At 36.0% G+C, this 17975-nt stretch overlaps 1 protein-coding gene and 1 long non-coding RNA gene across 3 annotated transcripts; one reads left to right on the forward strand and one right to left on the reverse strand.

Annotated features, from left to right (window-relative positions):
* Positions 1–5544: 5544 nt before the first annotated feature.
* Positions 5545–16880, reverse strand: LOC110784024 (uncharacterized). Its single transcript, XR_002532229.2, has 8 exons — positions 16756–16880; positions 14310–14506; positions 13750–13967; positions 12525–12740; positions 11665–11785; positions 10790–11073; positions 10501–10654; positions 5545–6369 (listed from the first exon to the last, which is right to left on the reverse strand). It is a non-coding gene; the product is annotated as an uncharacterized lncRNA (long non-coding RNA).
* Positions 10518–17112, forward strand: LOC110784000 (calmodulin calcium-dependent NAD kinase). Of its 2 annotated transcripts, none has more exons than XM_056829255.1 (8): positions 10518–10639; positions 11571–11794; positions 11990–12054; positions 12471–12704; positions 14335–14461; positions 15139–15458; positions 15887–16031; positions 16517–17112. In XM_056829255.1, the coding sequence occupies exons 1-8, from the start codon at positions 10591–10593 to the stop codon at positions 16787–16789; spliced, it is 1437 nt and encodes a 478-aa protein (XP_056685233.1). In that variant the 5' UTR covers positions 10518–10590; the 3' UTR covers positions 16790–17112. The 2 variants fall into 2 exon arrangements, with proteins under 2 accessions (XP_056685233.1, XP_021844105.1); XM_021988413.2 differs by having other exon boundaries at positions 10595–11033.
* The last annotated feature ends 863 nt before the right edge of the window (positions 17113–17975 follow it).

The following is a 17975-nucleotide window of genomic DNA, read 5'->3' on the forward strand; positions in this document are numbered from 1 at the left end:
AAATTAGACTTGGTCGGGTTTCGGCCTGAGCCCATGGGTCAGGGCTGGGCCGTCGTATCCAAGTCTTATTTTGCTAAATCTAGCGTGTTTTGTCATGTCGGGCCATGCCGTGCTTTTTTTAAAAAAATTGCAACTCACGGCCCGCGACTTCGTTGCCTGTAGCATACCGAGCTTTTTTCACGGGCTGGGCATCAGGCTGGGTCGGCCCAGCCCAGCCCACTGCTATCTTTAGCATAGCATTCACAAACTCTGCATGATGTATAAATATTGATCATCAGAAATTACAGACAAAGGTGTGAATTGGAGTATTGGACCACTTTGGACTTTTGGAGTTTGGACAATTCCCAAAATCATCCAAACCGACAGTTTTTGGAATTTAGATCTAACTTCAATGTCGTAATATTGAACTTGTAAAACCAAATAAAACTTGTAATATTGGGTCCAATAGAATTTTTGGGCCTGCTTTTTTATTAGTCCATATTAGGGCCTTATTTATTGTTTAACCTTTTTTTCTATAACAATGGCATAGATAAAATTAATTTACCTTCATTTTTTAACCATTTGATTCAAGGGTAGGTCTTCTGTCGTGGGGTCTGATCAAATATTATGATCATAACTCATAGGATCTCGTACCAATTGGATTTTATCTTTATCGATTACCGCTCCGTTTTATTCGACTTATTTTGACTGAACTTATATGATCTGAATTTATCTGAACTTATTTTGTCTGAAATAAACTTATTTGTGTGTGAAAATATCTGAAAAAAACTTGTATTAACTTATATTATCAGAACTTAATTAATTGTCTGTTGTTCAGTGGTGATTGGGGCTGAACTTAGTAGGGAGGACCCGTGTTCGATCCCCCGCAACAACAATTGGAAGGGGACTGGAACCTAACCACCCAGAACTCGCCCCAAATCCGGATTAGCCCTAAGGGGTGAATCGGGTGCTAACACCCAAAAAAAAAAAAAAAATTTGAACTTAACTGAACTTATTTTGTCTGAAATAAGTCAAAATAAGTCGAACAGAACAGAACCTATATTTTTATTTAACTAATATATGGTCTAACAAACAAAAATCCATCAGACTGTCTTCAATCTGAATAATCCAAAATTTGAAAAGTCGAGTCCAAATCCAAACCAGATTGGTTCAAAATGACCTCTACACCTAAAGCAAAATGTTCTACTAATCTTAGTAAAAGGAAACTATTAATTGATTATTCCTTGTGCTACAATCTACATGCATGTATGGGCTTCAAAGTTGAAGTTTCCCATCAAAGCATGAAACTCATGGTTATCAAAGTGTTCAAATAATGGTTTTGGGTAATTATGGATGAAATAGAATGATGACAGTGGAAATTAGGTTTCTAAATTTTACCATTTTACGCGTGTAAAATTGAGTCGGTTTTATAAAGGGGTGACTTTTATGTGATTTAAGATGACTAAATATGTTGTATATGAAACGTTCATCGAGTACAAGACTTGTTGATCTAGCTATATACTTCTCTAATACTATGCTTGTTGATCTAGCTATATACTTCTCTAATACTATGTAGTGTGTACTCCGTACATACTTATATTGTAAAGTATAAATGTATAATCCTATTAATTATTTTGTCTTATTTTCTTAAGCTAAGGATATGACATAACAATACTCAAAAACCTAATAAACCACTTGTAGTAGATCGTCTTGTAATCCAATTATAAACCATTACTAAAAGTAACAACATTTTTACATCATAAAATACTCCGTATTAGATTGTGATTATGATTAAGTTAAGTAACCATATTTTTTTTTTTTTGATTCCAATGAGCCACAAGGGCAATATAAATTACAAATGGGGTGGGGGATTCGAACCTGAGACCTATTGTACACAGGCCCTCAGTCTTAACCACTAGGCCAAGACATCATTGGTTTAAGTAACCATATTTTAAGTGATGGTGAACTTAATAAGTTAGGTCAGTTTCACCTCAACAAGGGTCAAGTAGTAGTTTTATTTTTATTTTTTATTTTTTTATTTTTTTATTATTACTTATTTGCATGGAAAACTCAATCCATTTGTCTGTTTCGAACAAAATTCTTCATGTCATTGGAACCTAGATTAGTGGATTTTGAATTGAATAAATTCCTTGAAACAAGCACAACAAAAATTAAAGTCAATTATGAAGGGTTGACTTTTCCTTTCATTTTTTAAGCTTTGGAATTTGACAATTAATAAAACAAGGGTAATGATGCAAATAAGCTTTTGATACGTTTCCTAAAATGAAATCAATTTATGAATGCATGTCAAAATTACGTGTTGATTAGTTTTATTAATGTTTTCACTTTTCACTTATTATATTATAGTCGTTATGATTGTCTTTGCCTACATCATTTACAGGTTTACAATATAATACTAATAAATAATTAATTTGATTCTTCATAACAAGAATATATCCTTTGCTTCCCACTAGAGTAAAGAAAGAGGTGGAGATGAAGAACCTTCAAAAATAGGATAGTGATAATTTTGATGCCAAGCTTGAGTTCCAAGCTTAACCCTTTCAAAACCCCTTTTTATTTTGTAAGGCCTATAACATAAAAGTTTGAACAAAAAAAGGAAGGAATCAAAGACAACAACATCAATTGTAGCCTAAAGAGGGCAATTAATAGAGGTGATGATCGAAACAAAACCCCCTCCTTTCTCGTATCATGGTCATTACGTACTCGTTAAAGTAGGTCGTGTACATAACATGTGTATTGTATATAATAAACTTAATTAATCGCTCTTTTTCGAAGTTGAGTTTTATGTGAATTAGGGTGACGAAATTTGTCTATACAAGCTTTTGCCTAACAATTATTTCTAAAGAAGAATACTTTGACTTTAAATGGATTAAGAAGTAAAAAGGTGTGAAACATATGTATATAAGATTTGGTCATCAAGCAAAAGGTTTCTAAATCCTACCTAATACATATTCCCTTCCCTTAAAAAGATAGAAATCTAGTCAAAACATAATTGAATTGAAAATAGCAACAAAGTTGACCTCATTCCTCTTGATAGAATCTCATATAGTTCATCCAAACTATTCCTCTTTGTCTAAAACACTTTTGTTAACCTTCTAATTTTTCTTTTTTTGGGTCATCCTCCATGTCACTTGATCAATTGTAGCCTTTTATAAATTTTTCTTGTGGCTCATTTGTGAAAAAAAAAAAACTCATGCAGAAAAGTTCAACTGATTTATCTATAAGATATCTAACTAGTGAAATATTAGGCTAATGGTTAAAATTGAGTGTCTGGTATAATAGGTCACAAATTTGAATTCCCCTGCCACATTTTTAATTGCGTCTCCCTTATAGCTCATTTGTGCAAAAAACAAAACAATAAAATAATCTAAGGTATCTAAAAGAACCCAAATAGCAATGTGTGTGAACAAGGCTTTTTTTGAGGTGGTGTAGAAAGTGGACTTAAATACTTCATATGTTTTTATGTGTCACAAGTAAAATTAAGAGAGAACCTATTCTTACATATATATAGAGGGGTCCCCTTTCCCTTTACAACTTCATAATTCGATTACAAATTTACAATGCATGGGAATAAATTAAAAGACCTTATTCTCATCCTCATTCCATTTCTCTCTCACACTCAAACTCAAACTCTCTTTCTCATTGTGAATCTCTTCCTCATTGTGAATCATGGTTGAGGGGAATGTTGTTTGGCACGAAATCGTTCATATATCATTTCTTATTTATATGAATGGTTTCGGACCAGGCTTCATTCCCCTCAACATACACATGCAGGTTAATTCACATATGTTGTTTGAACCTCAGCTCGTTGAAAGTAAAGTTCATATACAAAAACAACTATAACAACAATTCATTACGAATTCCAATATGAATTGGCTAGTTCAAGGAAGGTTCAGATGTACACAACTTTACTCCTAATCAGTGTAAGAAGATACAACTAGCGAGCAAATTAAACAAAGTGAGTATTTAACCATACCAAGGTTCGATTCTTAGTTTCTTACATTACTAACCAAATTGTGTTTTCTTTGTTCATGTCATTATAATGATATTTGAAACTTGAAAGTTTGAGATTGTTTTTTCATTGATTTTTAGTTTGTCAAAGCTTTGGTCTTAGGTTAAGGTGTGAATATATGACTTGGTGAATATTAAATTCCACACATAAATACAAAATTAACAACATTGTATTTATGTGTGGTGTTTTCATTAAGATTTGTTTGAATTGGGTTCTCAAGTTGATGTGAACAAAGGTTGAGACTGAGATTTTGAATTACAGTTTTCAGTTGAAGGAACTCGCACTTAAGTTTTTGTTTTTACTCAAAAATAGCAATTTCATTTTCAGGATTACTGATAATGAGGTATATACGTTTATGTTATACGATAATTGTTGGCTAATTACAACGTAAATTAATGTGAACTGAGCATTTTGATTCATTCTTGTAATTATTTCAAGAATCGATCACGAGGTTAGTCTCGTCTTAGTAAAAGTTTAATTCAGCATCTTCAAAGCTCTTTGGAGTGATTGGAGATTACTAAATCGAGTTGATTCGTCATCACAAGTAATAAAGATTAATGTTGTTAATGAGAAATTGAGAATGAATAATATGAATGGGAGATAGTATGATGAATTCCTCTCAACATTCTGGAATGATACAAGGAAGGTTGGGTCTGAAGATGGTTGTGGACTGGGCCGGTATGAAAAATGTCCGGCCCAGCACGAGCACAAAGTTGTGGACAGGGCCCAAGGGTATGGACTTGGGCAGCATATTTCTTTTGGGAAAGGCACGACTCGACTTGATACGACAAAATACGTCAAATTTAGTAAAATTATGCTTAGACACAACGGCCCAATCCGTGGGCCTAGACCATGTTTTGTACTTTTCGCCTCGACCCGACACAATACAGAGTGGGCTTGGGTTGCTTGGCGTTGGATGGGCCCGGATACACACATGTGCTCGACCCGACACAATATAGAGTGGGCTTGGGTCGCTTGGCGTCGGACAGGCCCAATTACACCCATGAGCATGACCCAGATCCCGACCTGGCCCACAACCATCTTTAGTTATTTCAGATTGTTCAGGGGAAGTTGATACTTGGTACCAAAAAGAAGAAAACTTGATTTATTTCGTTTTGTAGCAATTAAATTAATTTTGTCAGATGGAGGAAATTGATGTTATACAAAAATCATCAAGTGCACGAACGTGACATTACATATGTGATATGTATCATACACCGTACTCCATAGGAAGATAACACAGGCAATCAGGGATGCAATGTTTTTTGGTTCTACTACGAGGAGTCCCCACCACCTTCGGCGAGTGGACTAATCTCCCGCGGGAGTTTGCATGGGTACCTCGATGGGCAGCATCCCTCCCAGTTGAGATTTTTTCCATTCCCAAGGCTCGAACCCGAGACCTTGGTTAAGGAGCAAGAGGCCCTTAACCACTCATGCCAACCTCAATTGGTATCAGGGATGCAATGTCACAAACTGACAGTAACTTCACATAAACTTGCAGAGTTTCGAAATGTTTCGATACAACAAGAATATCAGTCCAAATTAGAATGTATTCGTACGTTGAAACTTGTAGGTCTTAAATGTGTAATTACAGTGTAAACACTTGCCAAGAGTTGACGGTTTGTAAACACTTATTAGTTACTAGTACAGCAGTACTAGGACTCAAAGTCAAAAACAGTAAAAACAACTCACGAAAAATATTACTCGGTAAATAAGAACAAAATGCGAACAAAGATACAGATTAATAGTTATGTGATAATATAAAAGGAAAGATTAGGCATATCGGCATATGTCATGTCACCCGACGTTGTAGAAATATCGTTTGGCTACTCAAGGGTTCAACACTTCAGCGTACTGTCTAGGGCTGTCAAAAACGGACCCGATCAAACCGATTTTGGATAGAAACAGAAGTGACCTGAAAAATAAAATTCACACATTCAATCCGTGTAAGCATAATGGCCCATTTAACTACATTATCCGATTATACTCGAACCGTAACCAACCGATGACCCGCTTTGACACCCCTGCATACGTGGAAGATGGGACGTTAAATTAGCGGGCCATCCTCCATGTAAACAGAACCCTTAAGTGGCCAAAGGATTACTTTTACAACCTTTGGTGACATGACATAGGCCCTTTGGGCTTTGGCCACTAAAGTATAGCACAAGGCATTCACAACACTTTGATGCGAAGTTGTTACAGCCTTGGCTTACAGGTATATTCTTAGTCACCGACTTTGGTGATGATAACTTGGAAGTTCCATTTCAATGGCAGTGGTTGTTTACAACTGCACCACAGAGTAGATGGTGATCTTCTGCTCTTAATTGATGATGGTGATCACTGATCAGTTCACTGAGCTGTGGATGAATAACAAGATATACATCAAATTCATATAAATATGACAATAAATTATGAATGCGTATTTTATTGTGTTATCAAATTTGACGCAAAATAATAGTCTCAAGACTATCAACAAAGAGCTATACTATCAAGAGCTGGTCATAGAAAATTTTGAAAAAAGTGCGAAACTAACAACACCTGCATATTTAAATAATACTTCACTTTAGATAAAATTGGTAAAATGCATAATGTACTTAATTAGCAATTACAGATATTAAGCTTTAACAAACCTTGACAAAAGTACCTTGAGGCTTGAGGTCATAACAAACACTTTCAATCTTTTACTGAAATCTTTTACCAGTTACAACACAAGGCACCCAAGTTCAATTTCTGAATATCTTCAAGTTCTAGAACTCATGCCGTTAGTACTGTAACCACTCAGTAAGTCACAACAGCTTAAATAACTTCCCAAGCAGCTCAAATGGTTCCCAAATTCCAGCAAGCTAGGTTGTTTCAGCCTAAACGATTGACATAGTGCAGAGAAGGGACGTCATCGACTATGTTAGTGGTGTTGCTTGTCCTGCATAGGAGTTGCACAAGTGGTGGGATTCACCTGCTAATGTCAGCCTCCCCCTCACCTAAGGGCTCATCAGGTGCAGATGCAGGCTGCTCTCAGGTGTGGGGTGCTGCTTAGACATGGCTAAAGATGGCTGTGGTCCGGCCCGGCCCGAAGCCCGGTCCGCCACGAAAAAAGCCCGACCCCTGCACTGGCACGAAGCCGTGGGCCGGGCCTGTGCCTGTGCCTTAATTTTTTGGAAGAAGCACGACAAGGCACGCAAAATTTTGTAAAATTAGCCTCAGACACGACGAGCCGGGCCTTATTTCGAACTTTTCGGCCCGGCACGATACAATGGCCTAGATTGGACCCGGCCCGGTTAGGCCCACGGCCAGTAGGCTCGGCATGAAGCCCGACCCGGCCCACGGCCATCTTTAGACATGGCAAAGGGGTTGTTTGGATCGGTTTCGGATCGGGTCTATGAGAAAAACAGCAACAATGTTAAACCGACTGAGATGCCAGTTATGTACTACAATAGGTGACAGGTTCTACTACCAAGTACCACCCTACCAGCTCTGCTCAGATTGAGCATGAGCGCGAGTGTTGTGACTTGTGAGTGTGAATGTGTATACAACCACATATATGATCATTTTACAGTTTTTGTCACCAAGACCATCTATTGAAAATAGGCTCAGTGACACGGCTGCTCAGGCCTGCAAGTGTTTATGCCCAAATGCCCATGGCCTCTGTTGACATTTCTGCCCGAAACCCGCTATTTTGGACCAAAATAGCGGGTTTTCGGGCCAAAATTATAACTAAAATTGCAACCCCAAGAAATAAAACTTCGGGCTAGGCCTGAAAATCTGTCCAGACCCCACAATTTTTAGGGTCGGACCAGCGGTCCGGGCTCGTGATAATCAGCTGATCAGGTCTAACAAAGACCATCAATAAGAGTAGTATATGACAGCAAATTAGGCTTAACACAAAAACCAAGTTTACCCTTATCCAATTCTCGATGCAACCGCAATGCAGCTTTGGCATTCCCTGTCCTACACAACCCATTAATCAAAGTCACACAAGTAGCCATATATGGCTCACAACCCAATCGCCCCATCATCCTAAATAACCCTGCAGCTTCAACAATTTTGCCCTCCAAACACAACCCTCTAACCAAAAAGTTAAATGTAATCACATTCGCCTCAAAACCCTTCTTTAACATCAACCCTAAAACCGAAAACCCGCACTACTACGCTTCATACTACAATAACCATTCAACACAATGTTCAAGGATATAAAATTGGGATTCAACCCACTTAAATTCAACCTCTTATAATAGCAAATAAACATGATGATATTGGTTAATTTTAACCTAGCACACAACAAAAAATTGGCAGACGAAATTGGTGGGATGGGATTTAAATGAACCATATGATGAAACAAAAAAATTGAGCTTCTTCTATACTCAGATTGCCTGATTCCCAAGTAGTAGTTAAGTATTGAAGAAATTGGGCATTGCCTTTTTGTTGGATAATTAAAAATGGTGTAGGAGTTTTGTGGGTTAGTTACTTAAGATGGTTATATATGATGAATTAAAGATGAAATCTTGTTACCTAATTACTGAAGAAGCTGCCGCCATTGATGTTGCATCTGAAAAACTTCGTGTTGTGCCACAGTTTGCGCACCCATAGCTGCCGGAAACTTGACCCGAGAAGCTTTTTAAGCACATCAATTTTACCATTTATGGCTGCAATATGAACCGGGTTGGCTTCGAATAGAAGGAACCCGGTTCATATTGCAGCCATAAAGGGTAAAATAGATGTGCTTAAACAGCTGCTTCGGGTTAAGTTGCCGGCAGCTATGGAGTGCGCCAACGGTGGCACAACTGTGCACGAATATTATTCGGCCCACATTTACTTAACCAAATTTGGAGTTTGCATTATTATTTCCTACATTTTGCACTTATGAATGGTGAAATACAATCAGCCACTCTTATATATATCCTCTAAATTTCTACCAAGTACTGAGGAATTGAATGTAATCAGATTGTACTTAAGTGATGGAAACAGTGTCCTCTTAGTTTGGTCACTATTAAGTATTAATTGCCAACATGCATCGTGGGTTAGGGGAGTACGTTAGCTTTTTGGTCATTATTATTGCTAACATGCATCATGGATTAGGGGCGTAGCTAGGGTGGGTTAGCTTTTTGGTCACTATTGCTAACATGCTTCAATAATTCTATCACCGTTCAAAATCTGGTTAAACGGCATCAAACCGTATATTTAGTGGTTTCGTTTGGTTAGAAATTAAATATCTTTATTCGAACAGTAGTTTCAAAAGTTTCCGACACGATTAGTTAAACGGGTCGAGTTAGTGTTGAGGTTTTCCAACCCGTTTATATTTGACACGAACACAACCCGACACGACACGTTTGTCGGCTCTATTTTTTTATTCTCATATATCAATGACCAATAAAGACCCTAAATTTCTTCATGAAAGAAAAATCAAATAATAAAGTTTTACATACTTTAATCGCAAATAAGTTGTAATAATAGACAATTGTTATTGTACAACGTAAGATAAATGGTTGAATTGAAGTCTTTGTTAGAGTGAAAGTCATTAAGACAAAAGTGGAGTGTTTGCCTTTTTTGGTGATTGAAATCACAACATTATTGGACTTAATTTTGAAAAGAAATCATGTATTCTTAGACTGAATGGTTCAATTTTTTTTGGTCACTGAAGCCACGGGAAGATGCGGTGTTACGTGTATCATTCGTAGTTGTCTGTCCAAATGTCCTATACTCGTATTATATCACATTATCACCCCATATTTTTCGTCTTTATTTTTCTACTCACTTACTATTGTTTAGGACGTTTCTAAAAGTTATACTCTGTATTTCCTTTGTTTACTTTTAGTTGCAATGGGTTTTTTTTTTTTTCGTTTTTTATTAGTTTCAGCCTTTCTTTTTCTAATTTTTCTACCAATTTCACCAATATACCCTCACTTACTTTCATCACCTATCCACATTTACTATTCATATCCTCACTTTTTCTAATTAATTATTTAAAGTGAGGGTAAATGGAAAATCAAGGTGAATGACATACATACGTTGCATATATGATATATTTACATTTTGTTGTTATCAGTATAACTAAAAGCAAAAGGTTACCGAACCGCTTATACTTATGTTACATAATAAACGATCCGCTTATTTTTATATATATATAATAAACGATTTGCTTATATATTTTCTTTTTAAATAATTATTCGCCTAAATTTTAAAAATAAAATTAAAAGGAGAAAAAATGATAAATTATTTTTTACCACCTAAAAAGTTCGAAAAAATGTGTTTTACCACCTAAAAAAAATAAAACTTATATTTTAACACCTAAAAAAAATTTAAATTTATTTTTTACCACCTGGAAATGGAAAATAGATGAAACTATTATTAATTATTTTTTATTTTCTTTATTTTAAAAAAAGAAAGTTAAAAAGAATTAAATTAAAGAAAGCAACATAAAGAGAAGAGAATTCTCATAACAAAGTAAACAAACACAACCCACTTGTCACAATTAAAAGAGTTTAAATTCATACCCCAAAACAAATCACAACGAATTGCATGGCAAAGAGTGATCTCTTCCACTAATCATCCCCCTCTTATCTGCCATCTCAACACAAACTTTGATGAATTTTCTCTCTCCTCAGCCCATTCATTCAAGAGAAATGCAACAAGGTAAATATCATTTTCCTGCCAAAAAACAAACAAAACATAACTAATTAATCCATCATTAAACATTGTTTTACCACCTAATATTTATGCTAATTTTGGCAATGCATCATCCTTTCTTTTACAATGGAAACATTAACCTTCATAACTACCTACCTTGATGATATCATTTCCACACCTTCTAACCATTATCAATGTCACACATCATCATCATCATCAAATGGCTATGGTAACAAATCCAGTTTTACCTTCCTCGCTGCGTCTTCTTTAGGAATAATGATTGCTGCCGTTATTGCTTTTTACCATCAACGCACCCTTAAAAACCATAAACTTGTTCCTGGTATCAAATTTGATAGCTCTAAAAGGGTTGCAAAGCTCGAACGTTTTTCCCATTATGTAGGTAATTATCTCTATCTTCTTCCACCTAAATTAATTAATAACTGCATATAGAAATTATAGATTGATTACAAACTTAACATTATATGTGAATGTATCTTGTGCTATATCTTCTTCCACCTAAATTAAAAGTTTTTTTTGTCATTTAACACCTAAAAAAACAGTTTTTGTAATTTAACACCTTACTTAATTTTTTATTATAATTAAACACCTTAAAAAACAAACAAAATTAGAAATCGATACCACTTAACGATTTGCATTAGGAAAAATGTTGGTTTCATGATTTGATGGTAGAAGGAGTTATCTACCATCAAATCATGCCTTCGGAGATATAGAATAGTTAAAACTCAATGTTTTTTCTAACGAAAATCGTTATTTGGTGTCGATTTCTAAAAAGAAATTGTTTTTTAGGTGTTTAAATGTAATTAAAATGAAGTAAGGTGTTAAATGACAAAAAAATCCAAATTAATAACTGCATATAGAAATCATAGATATGTCTCATGATATTGTGAATGTATCTATCTTGTGATCATATGGGCAGCAAGGCAATTAGGATTCCCTGACCGAAGGCTATGTCCACAACTCAGCAGATTGGCATCTGATTATATACAAAAGAGAGAAGGTTGGGAGGATACCGTTTACTCCTTTTTCGCCCGTGATCCAGATTGTGATTCGCTATTCATCAAACTAGTCGAAGAATTTGAACGATGCATTCTCAGTTACTTCGCCTTTCATTGGAGTTATGCCGAAACTTCCCTGAAACAGGTAATCAATCAAAAAAAACTCAGAATGTAATCAAATTAGCACCAAAATATTTTTACCATGCTGAAAATTTAAAGATAATTGTAACTTTAGCCTAAGGAGTAAGGCCTTGCAGAAAAAATGACATAATTTTATTGTAATCTTAATTAGTATCCAATTACATGAGAGAATCTTATTCTAGGCTGGTATGAATTTCAGGTGATGCAAGGACCAGACCCAGAGCCAAAAAAGAGGCTCAAGAATATTTTGCTTGCTGCCTCAAGGTCAGTCAGAAAAAAAAATCTAGCTTTTGGTGAATCATGAGAAAAGAACATTATTTTCCTGCAATGAATAAAAAATACTTCCTCTGTTCTTATTTACATGACACAATTATTTAGTCACGTTTTCTAAAGCACAATTTCAAACATCAATATCTTCAACTATGGATAAGAAAAAATTATAAAAAGTTGATATTTAGAAAACATGTATTGAGACAATCTAACAAAACCCAACTCGACTATGTTTTTTCTTAAGTTTAAATCACAAAAGAAAGTTAAAGGAGCTAGTGTAAATAATGTCCAAAACCCAATTGTGTGATGAAAATAAGAATGGAGGAAGTAGCATACATGAGAGAATTTGAGAAATGTGTCAATAAAGAAAACAAATATTCATTCATTTTCATACTATGTAATGAGTTCAGGGAGAAGATAATTGAGAAGGTGACCAAAGACTTGAAGGTAGCAAGAGTATTTACCACATTGGTACAAGAAATGAAAGCAATTGGACTCGCGCAGCCGAAACCAGAGATTGATGAGTCTGAATGTACAGATGTGATGGCGCCAGTAGCATTCAAAGATAGAAGTCCAGTTCTTCTCCTTATGGGTGGTGGAATGGGAGCTGGGAAAAGTACTGTTCTTAAAGACATACTTATTGAGTAAGGAATACACATCTAATGTTTTATGCATGAACCCTGCAACCAGATTGAGAAAGTTAAACTAAACAATAAAGGGTTTAATGGATTAACAATGTTTTACAAAGTTGAGAAATTCAAGCAAAGAAAATGTATCTGCTATAGGAAATTAAGATGATTCTTACTGTTAAAATATTTTCAATGCAAGTCCCCTAAAAATCTAAAATAAAGTACAAAAGACAGGGGGATTCACTTAGGCTCCGTTTGGTAGGGTGTAAAACATTTTCATGGAAAACGATTTTCACCTTTTTAATCATTGTACGTTGTTTAGTTTGGCAATAGCTGAAAAACGATTTTCCATAATTTCCTCAAAGGTGAAAAACATTTTCCATTTAAAAGGTAGGGAAACCACTTTTCCACCTTTACTCCTTTCTTCCCCTCAATCTTCACCATCTTCTCCCATTTTCTCTTAAGGAATCAAACAAAGGAAAACTAGGTTGCAATTGTGTTTTTCCTTGGAAAATGTTTTCCATTGAAAATCATTTTGAACTAAAAACGTTTTACACTAAACCAAACAGAGCCTTACTGTTCAACATTCTCAATGTAGTCCCCTAAAAATATAAAGTATAAAGTACAAGAGACAGGGGAGTTCACTTAATTGTCTATTTTTCATGTATGTGAAACAGAAGTAGGGAACTGTTTCCTGTCTAGCATTGTTAATCTGTCCAATTCCTGCAAAAACTCCCGCAGAAACTATCGCCTATCTAGGGTTGATAAGAGTGAAACCTGCTCGCAGCTACACAGATTAGCTTCATAAAAGCTTTACTCATGTGAGCTTGGCTTGAGATCAAATTCAATACCTTAATGAGCCAGATCGAATGTACATGAGCATAAAATATGCTAACTAGGATATAAAGATATACTCCCTCCGTACCTAAAAGATTTTAATCGTGTTTTAGAGACCGTGAAAAGTCAAATGGAGCAATATTTTAGGGACGGAGGGACTATATTAGGTAAAACATAGTGTGAATATTGTAACTTGAAGTAGTATTTGACAGACTCTACGCACCTTATAACTTGGAGTGAATCAAGTAGCAAGCTTAATCGAGCCAAGCTTGTAGGATTAACTAGGCTCGTTATTTCCACTAATTGCATCATTTGTTTACATTAATGGGCCAAGGGGCATGAGGGAGCTTTCTTGCATTGCGCATTTCAGTGCCTAGCTGAGTCGCTGATTCAATGTACTGTTCTGATAGGGCTGTATGATACAGATGCAGACTGAAGAGACTAGAGAGCAAACATAGATAGGAGAAAACAATAAGCAATTAATTCCAGAACATTCATTCAAATTCTTAAATAGGTCATTGGCATAAAAATAAGTGGTTTTCCCTAGAAAAATCACCATAATGATGTTCTTCCTTCATTTTGATGCTAGACAATGATTATTAAGTTTAAAACTGAGCATTACTGCTTTAGCAACTGACTCTATATGATATCTCTGTCCACGATGATGCTCCAATTACAACAATATTATTTAGGATTCTTTATGCAATTTGCTCATGCTTAGATACAGAGACAATGCTACAATTACTTAAGCCCAAAAAAGTACTGAAACCTCTAGAAACTAACCTTGTGATCTCAATCATCCATGCAGACCATTTTGGCAAGAAGCATCAGGGCAAGCGGTAGTCATAGAAGCAGATGCTTTCAAAGAAACAGATCTATATTACAGGGCCCTTAGCTCACGAGGTCATCACGATGCAGTCCACACAGCAGAACTGGTGATTGTCTTCTCTTCTCCTCTCCTCTGAGTAAATGATCTAGGCCTGAATTGCATGTAGATCGATTAACACCAATAATCATCATCATACTAAAAGTTAAGTTGCTTTATTTAGAAAAACCTTTTTATACTGCAGGAGTAAGGGTGAAAAAATTCAACCCATACCTTTTTTTGGAACAGAAGTAACCAGAGATGATTGTATGATTTGATACATAATTCCTCATATGTTGTCAGAAATGAACTTTGACATAAAATTTCTGACACTAAACAATGATCAGAAAATGCATGCAGTAATATAATTATAAAATAAAAAATGAGAGAGAAATTCACATCCAGGGAGCTTGCTGTTCATCCAATACCAAAGGTAAGAAGTGTGTTAAGACAAAGGTGAACTGAAATTGCTCCTAATTTCAGCACATTGTGAAACTCCAAATTATTAATCTTCTCGAACCTTTGTCTCTTCATCACAAAGACAACACTCCATTTCCTGAATGTTCTAAAGTGATTGAATCACAGCTTGAGATTTGACATAGCATGTCCAAATCTCACAGGGTAAACATTGAAAGATTCTAAGTTCCTAGGCCAGCACCAATCAACTTCACTCTTTCCTGATTCTTGTGTTACAGTATGTTACATTATCATGATAATTTGGGTCATACGGTTTTTTATCTCAAACAGGTTCACCAATCATCTGCAGACGCAGCAGCTTCAGTACTTGTGACAGCACTGAATGAGGGTCGGGATGTTATCATGGATGGCACCCTATCTTGGCTGCCCTTTGTGGTGCAGACAATAACTATGGCCAGAAATGTCCACCGTAAACGATACCGTATGGGACCGGGATATCATGTGGCTAAAGATGGAACTGTGACAGAAAACTACTGGGAACAATTAGACGATGAAGAGGAAGAACAAACAACCACTAAAAAAAGGCCATACCGGATAGAGTTGGTTGGTGTCGTATGTGATGCCTATTTAGCAGTGATTAGAGGCATAAGGTAAACATGTACCACAATGCTCTTTAAAACAACAACCATCAGTCATAAACTCACGTATGGAGCTCCTATCAGCTCTGCTCATCTAATATGTATTCTGCTAAAGTGAGTTACTTATGCATGACCATGAGAGATGTCATTTCAAGTGGTTTGAATTAGTCCAAATACAAACCACTGGAAATGAACGTGAGAAAGGGGTTCAGGTCATAAAAACCTGCATTCTATTTCTCGGTCAAACATGAGCCTATATTAACCCTACAAAATCGATTGTACTGAAAAACTTACGGAACTGAAAATCAGCATTCCGAATGACTTCTGATCTGCCTTTCACGTTCACCCTACAAAACTTCTCTCCACAGAAATAAAGGGTCCATATGTACGCAGGGTCTTAGTCAAGTAAAAGTATAATGAAACAATTTCCTGTTATACAGGAGGGCTATCTTGTGCGGAAGAGGTGTAAGGGTGAGTTCGCAGCTGAAGTCTCACAAAAGATTTGCAAATGCATTTCCAGCATATTGCCAACTAGTAGACCAGGCCAGATTATTTAGTACAAATGCTTTGGAAGGCCCACCAAAGGTACTCTTTCTTACCTTCTAGTTCACTTTCTATGGTTTCAGATTACCATTGTAACCAACTAAACTAACCAAAGAATAGCATCACTAACAATGATTGCCTAAACAAATCCCATCACCCTCAACATTGCGATAACAGGCAACACAAATCAGGATTTGCCACACAAAAATATCAGCATCTTCTTCATGTTATGTTTTTGTGCTTATCTGACTGTGTGTGCATATGCACTACTTGCAAATTATATATGCAGAAATAGAACAAGCTTCACAGCCATGGTTAAGCTAGGCATAAGAGCATTCATCCATCTAAAAAAAATGATTTTCTACAGCCACTACTCGTTATATTAATTTGTGTGCATGTTTGAGGGTAATATCACAAATACACTATGCACAAAGCATTATCACCCACATGAAGCCTGCACACAGCCAGCCAGAATACTTTAGGGCCATTTATAAAACTAACACACTATAGAACATTATTGTATACAGTTGATAGGATGGAAGGACAGAGACAAGACCCTACTAGTTGATCCAGAGGAATTTAAGTGTCTGAAGATAATTGCAGAGTTGAATGAGAAAGCAGACAACATTTATGAGCTTTACAAGGACCCAAACCCAGCATGTCAAGACGGTTCTATTTGGAAAGACATAGTATCATCACCTTCAAGGTTAAATGTGCAACAGGAACTAAAGTACTCAATTCAAAGAGTTGAAGGGTTGATAGATACCAAAAATAACAAGACAAGCTTCCAGAATCCATAAGAGCTATATGCCGGAATTCCAAAAGGCTGCAAGCTGAAATCTGCCACCATCTCCAGCTTCTCGTTCAGCAATCCTGAATTCCATAGAAGTTCTGCTAAAACAAAGTTAAAGGTTCATAGTAGGTCCAAGCACATCTAACTTGCAAATATCAATTTAGATTTTACAGCTGCAGCATCATTTTGGGATCAATAAAGCACAAGTAGCAGTGTGCTTTCCACAATGTGATTCCATTAAGTTGTATCACGCTGACAACCAAACAACCACCATGACATATTCAAGTCCTAATGCCAACCCTAAAACAACCTTTTGGTCTTCAGTTCTCATTCATGAATATCAGCAAATTCACCGGTACAACACAATATTCACATAGCTTATCTCATAAAACAACATTTTCTTCTAGCTTTTGATAATTTCAAATTAAACATCTTAGCTTTGTTGCATTCTTTGTTTACATCTAGCATGTGTCCTGAAGAATGTCTTCTGATAATAGAATAATTTTGAGAAGTCATTTTGTAACAATTGTCGAATACTAGGCATAAAAGGAGTCTATTTCCTGGTTAGAGAAACAAGAATAGCACACCTAATATTTAATAACAGCTCCAACGCAAAACAAATGTACTGTGCACATATGACCAAGAGGCAGAAAGAGAAGAGTAATCAATGAGAATGAGGGCAGCAACGAAGTCCAGTAACAGTCAGGACCAAAATTCTAATCAAGGAACAGCCTAAAAAACTTCCAAATTCCAAATCCATCATCCACACGAGAACTGAATGCAGGTACACCAACTGCAGGCATCTCTCAGACGAGCAGACAATATTCCATGATTTCATTCTTCATTAACTGAGTATCCCCTAAATTAGCATATGCAACATCATAATATACATTGAAAATAGGAAGTTTTACATGACACGAGGAAGGCAAGAGTAAAAGCCATCCCTACTTTAGTGTTATTCAATCCTTTTAAAGAAGAGCAGTTGAGGGCTTGAGGCTATAAAAGCGTGTTGATGAGATGGATACTATCAACACAAAGAAAGCTTCTTTTTTATTGTTTATCATCTTTTTACAAGTTCACTAACAAAGCTATGTAGTCCAACAAAAGTCCAATATGAGACTTGGCATCTGCATCAATGCATACACATTACACAACCATAGTATGCTTCCGAACCAGAATAACTCTCATAATTG

Source organism: Spinacia oleracea, chromosome 5 (genome assembly GCF_020520425.1).
Source record: "Spinacia oleracea cultivar Varoflay chromosome 5, BTI_SOV_V1, whole genome shotgun sequence".
Classification (NCBI taxonomy): domain Eukaryota; kingdom Viridiplantae; phylum Streptophyta; class Magnoliopsida; order Caryophyllales; family Amaranthaceae; genus Spinacia; species Spinacia oleracea.

Bases quoted from the DNA above. Each gene is read 5' to 3' on its own strand.
- LOC110784000 (XM_021988413.2), top strand. From the start codon at position 10,760: ATGGAAACATTAACCTTCATAACTACCTACCTTGATGATATCATTTCC. The intron at 12,705-14,334 runs GTAAGGAATACA...TCATCCATGCAG, and splicing joins CTTAAAGACATACTTATTGA to ACCATTTTGGCAAGAAGCAT. The intron at 15,459-15,886 runs GTAAACATGTAC...CCTGTTATACAG, and splicing joins GCAGTGATTAGAGGCATAAG to GAGGGCTATCTTGTGCGGAA.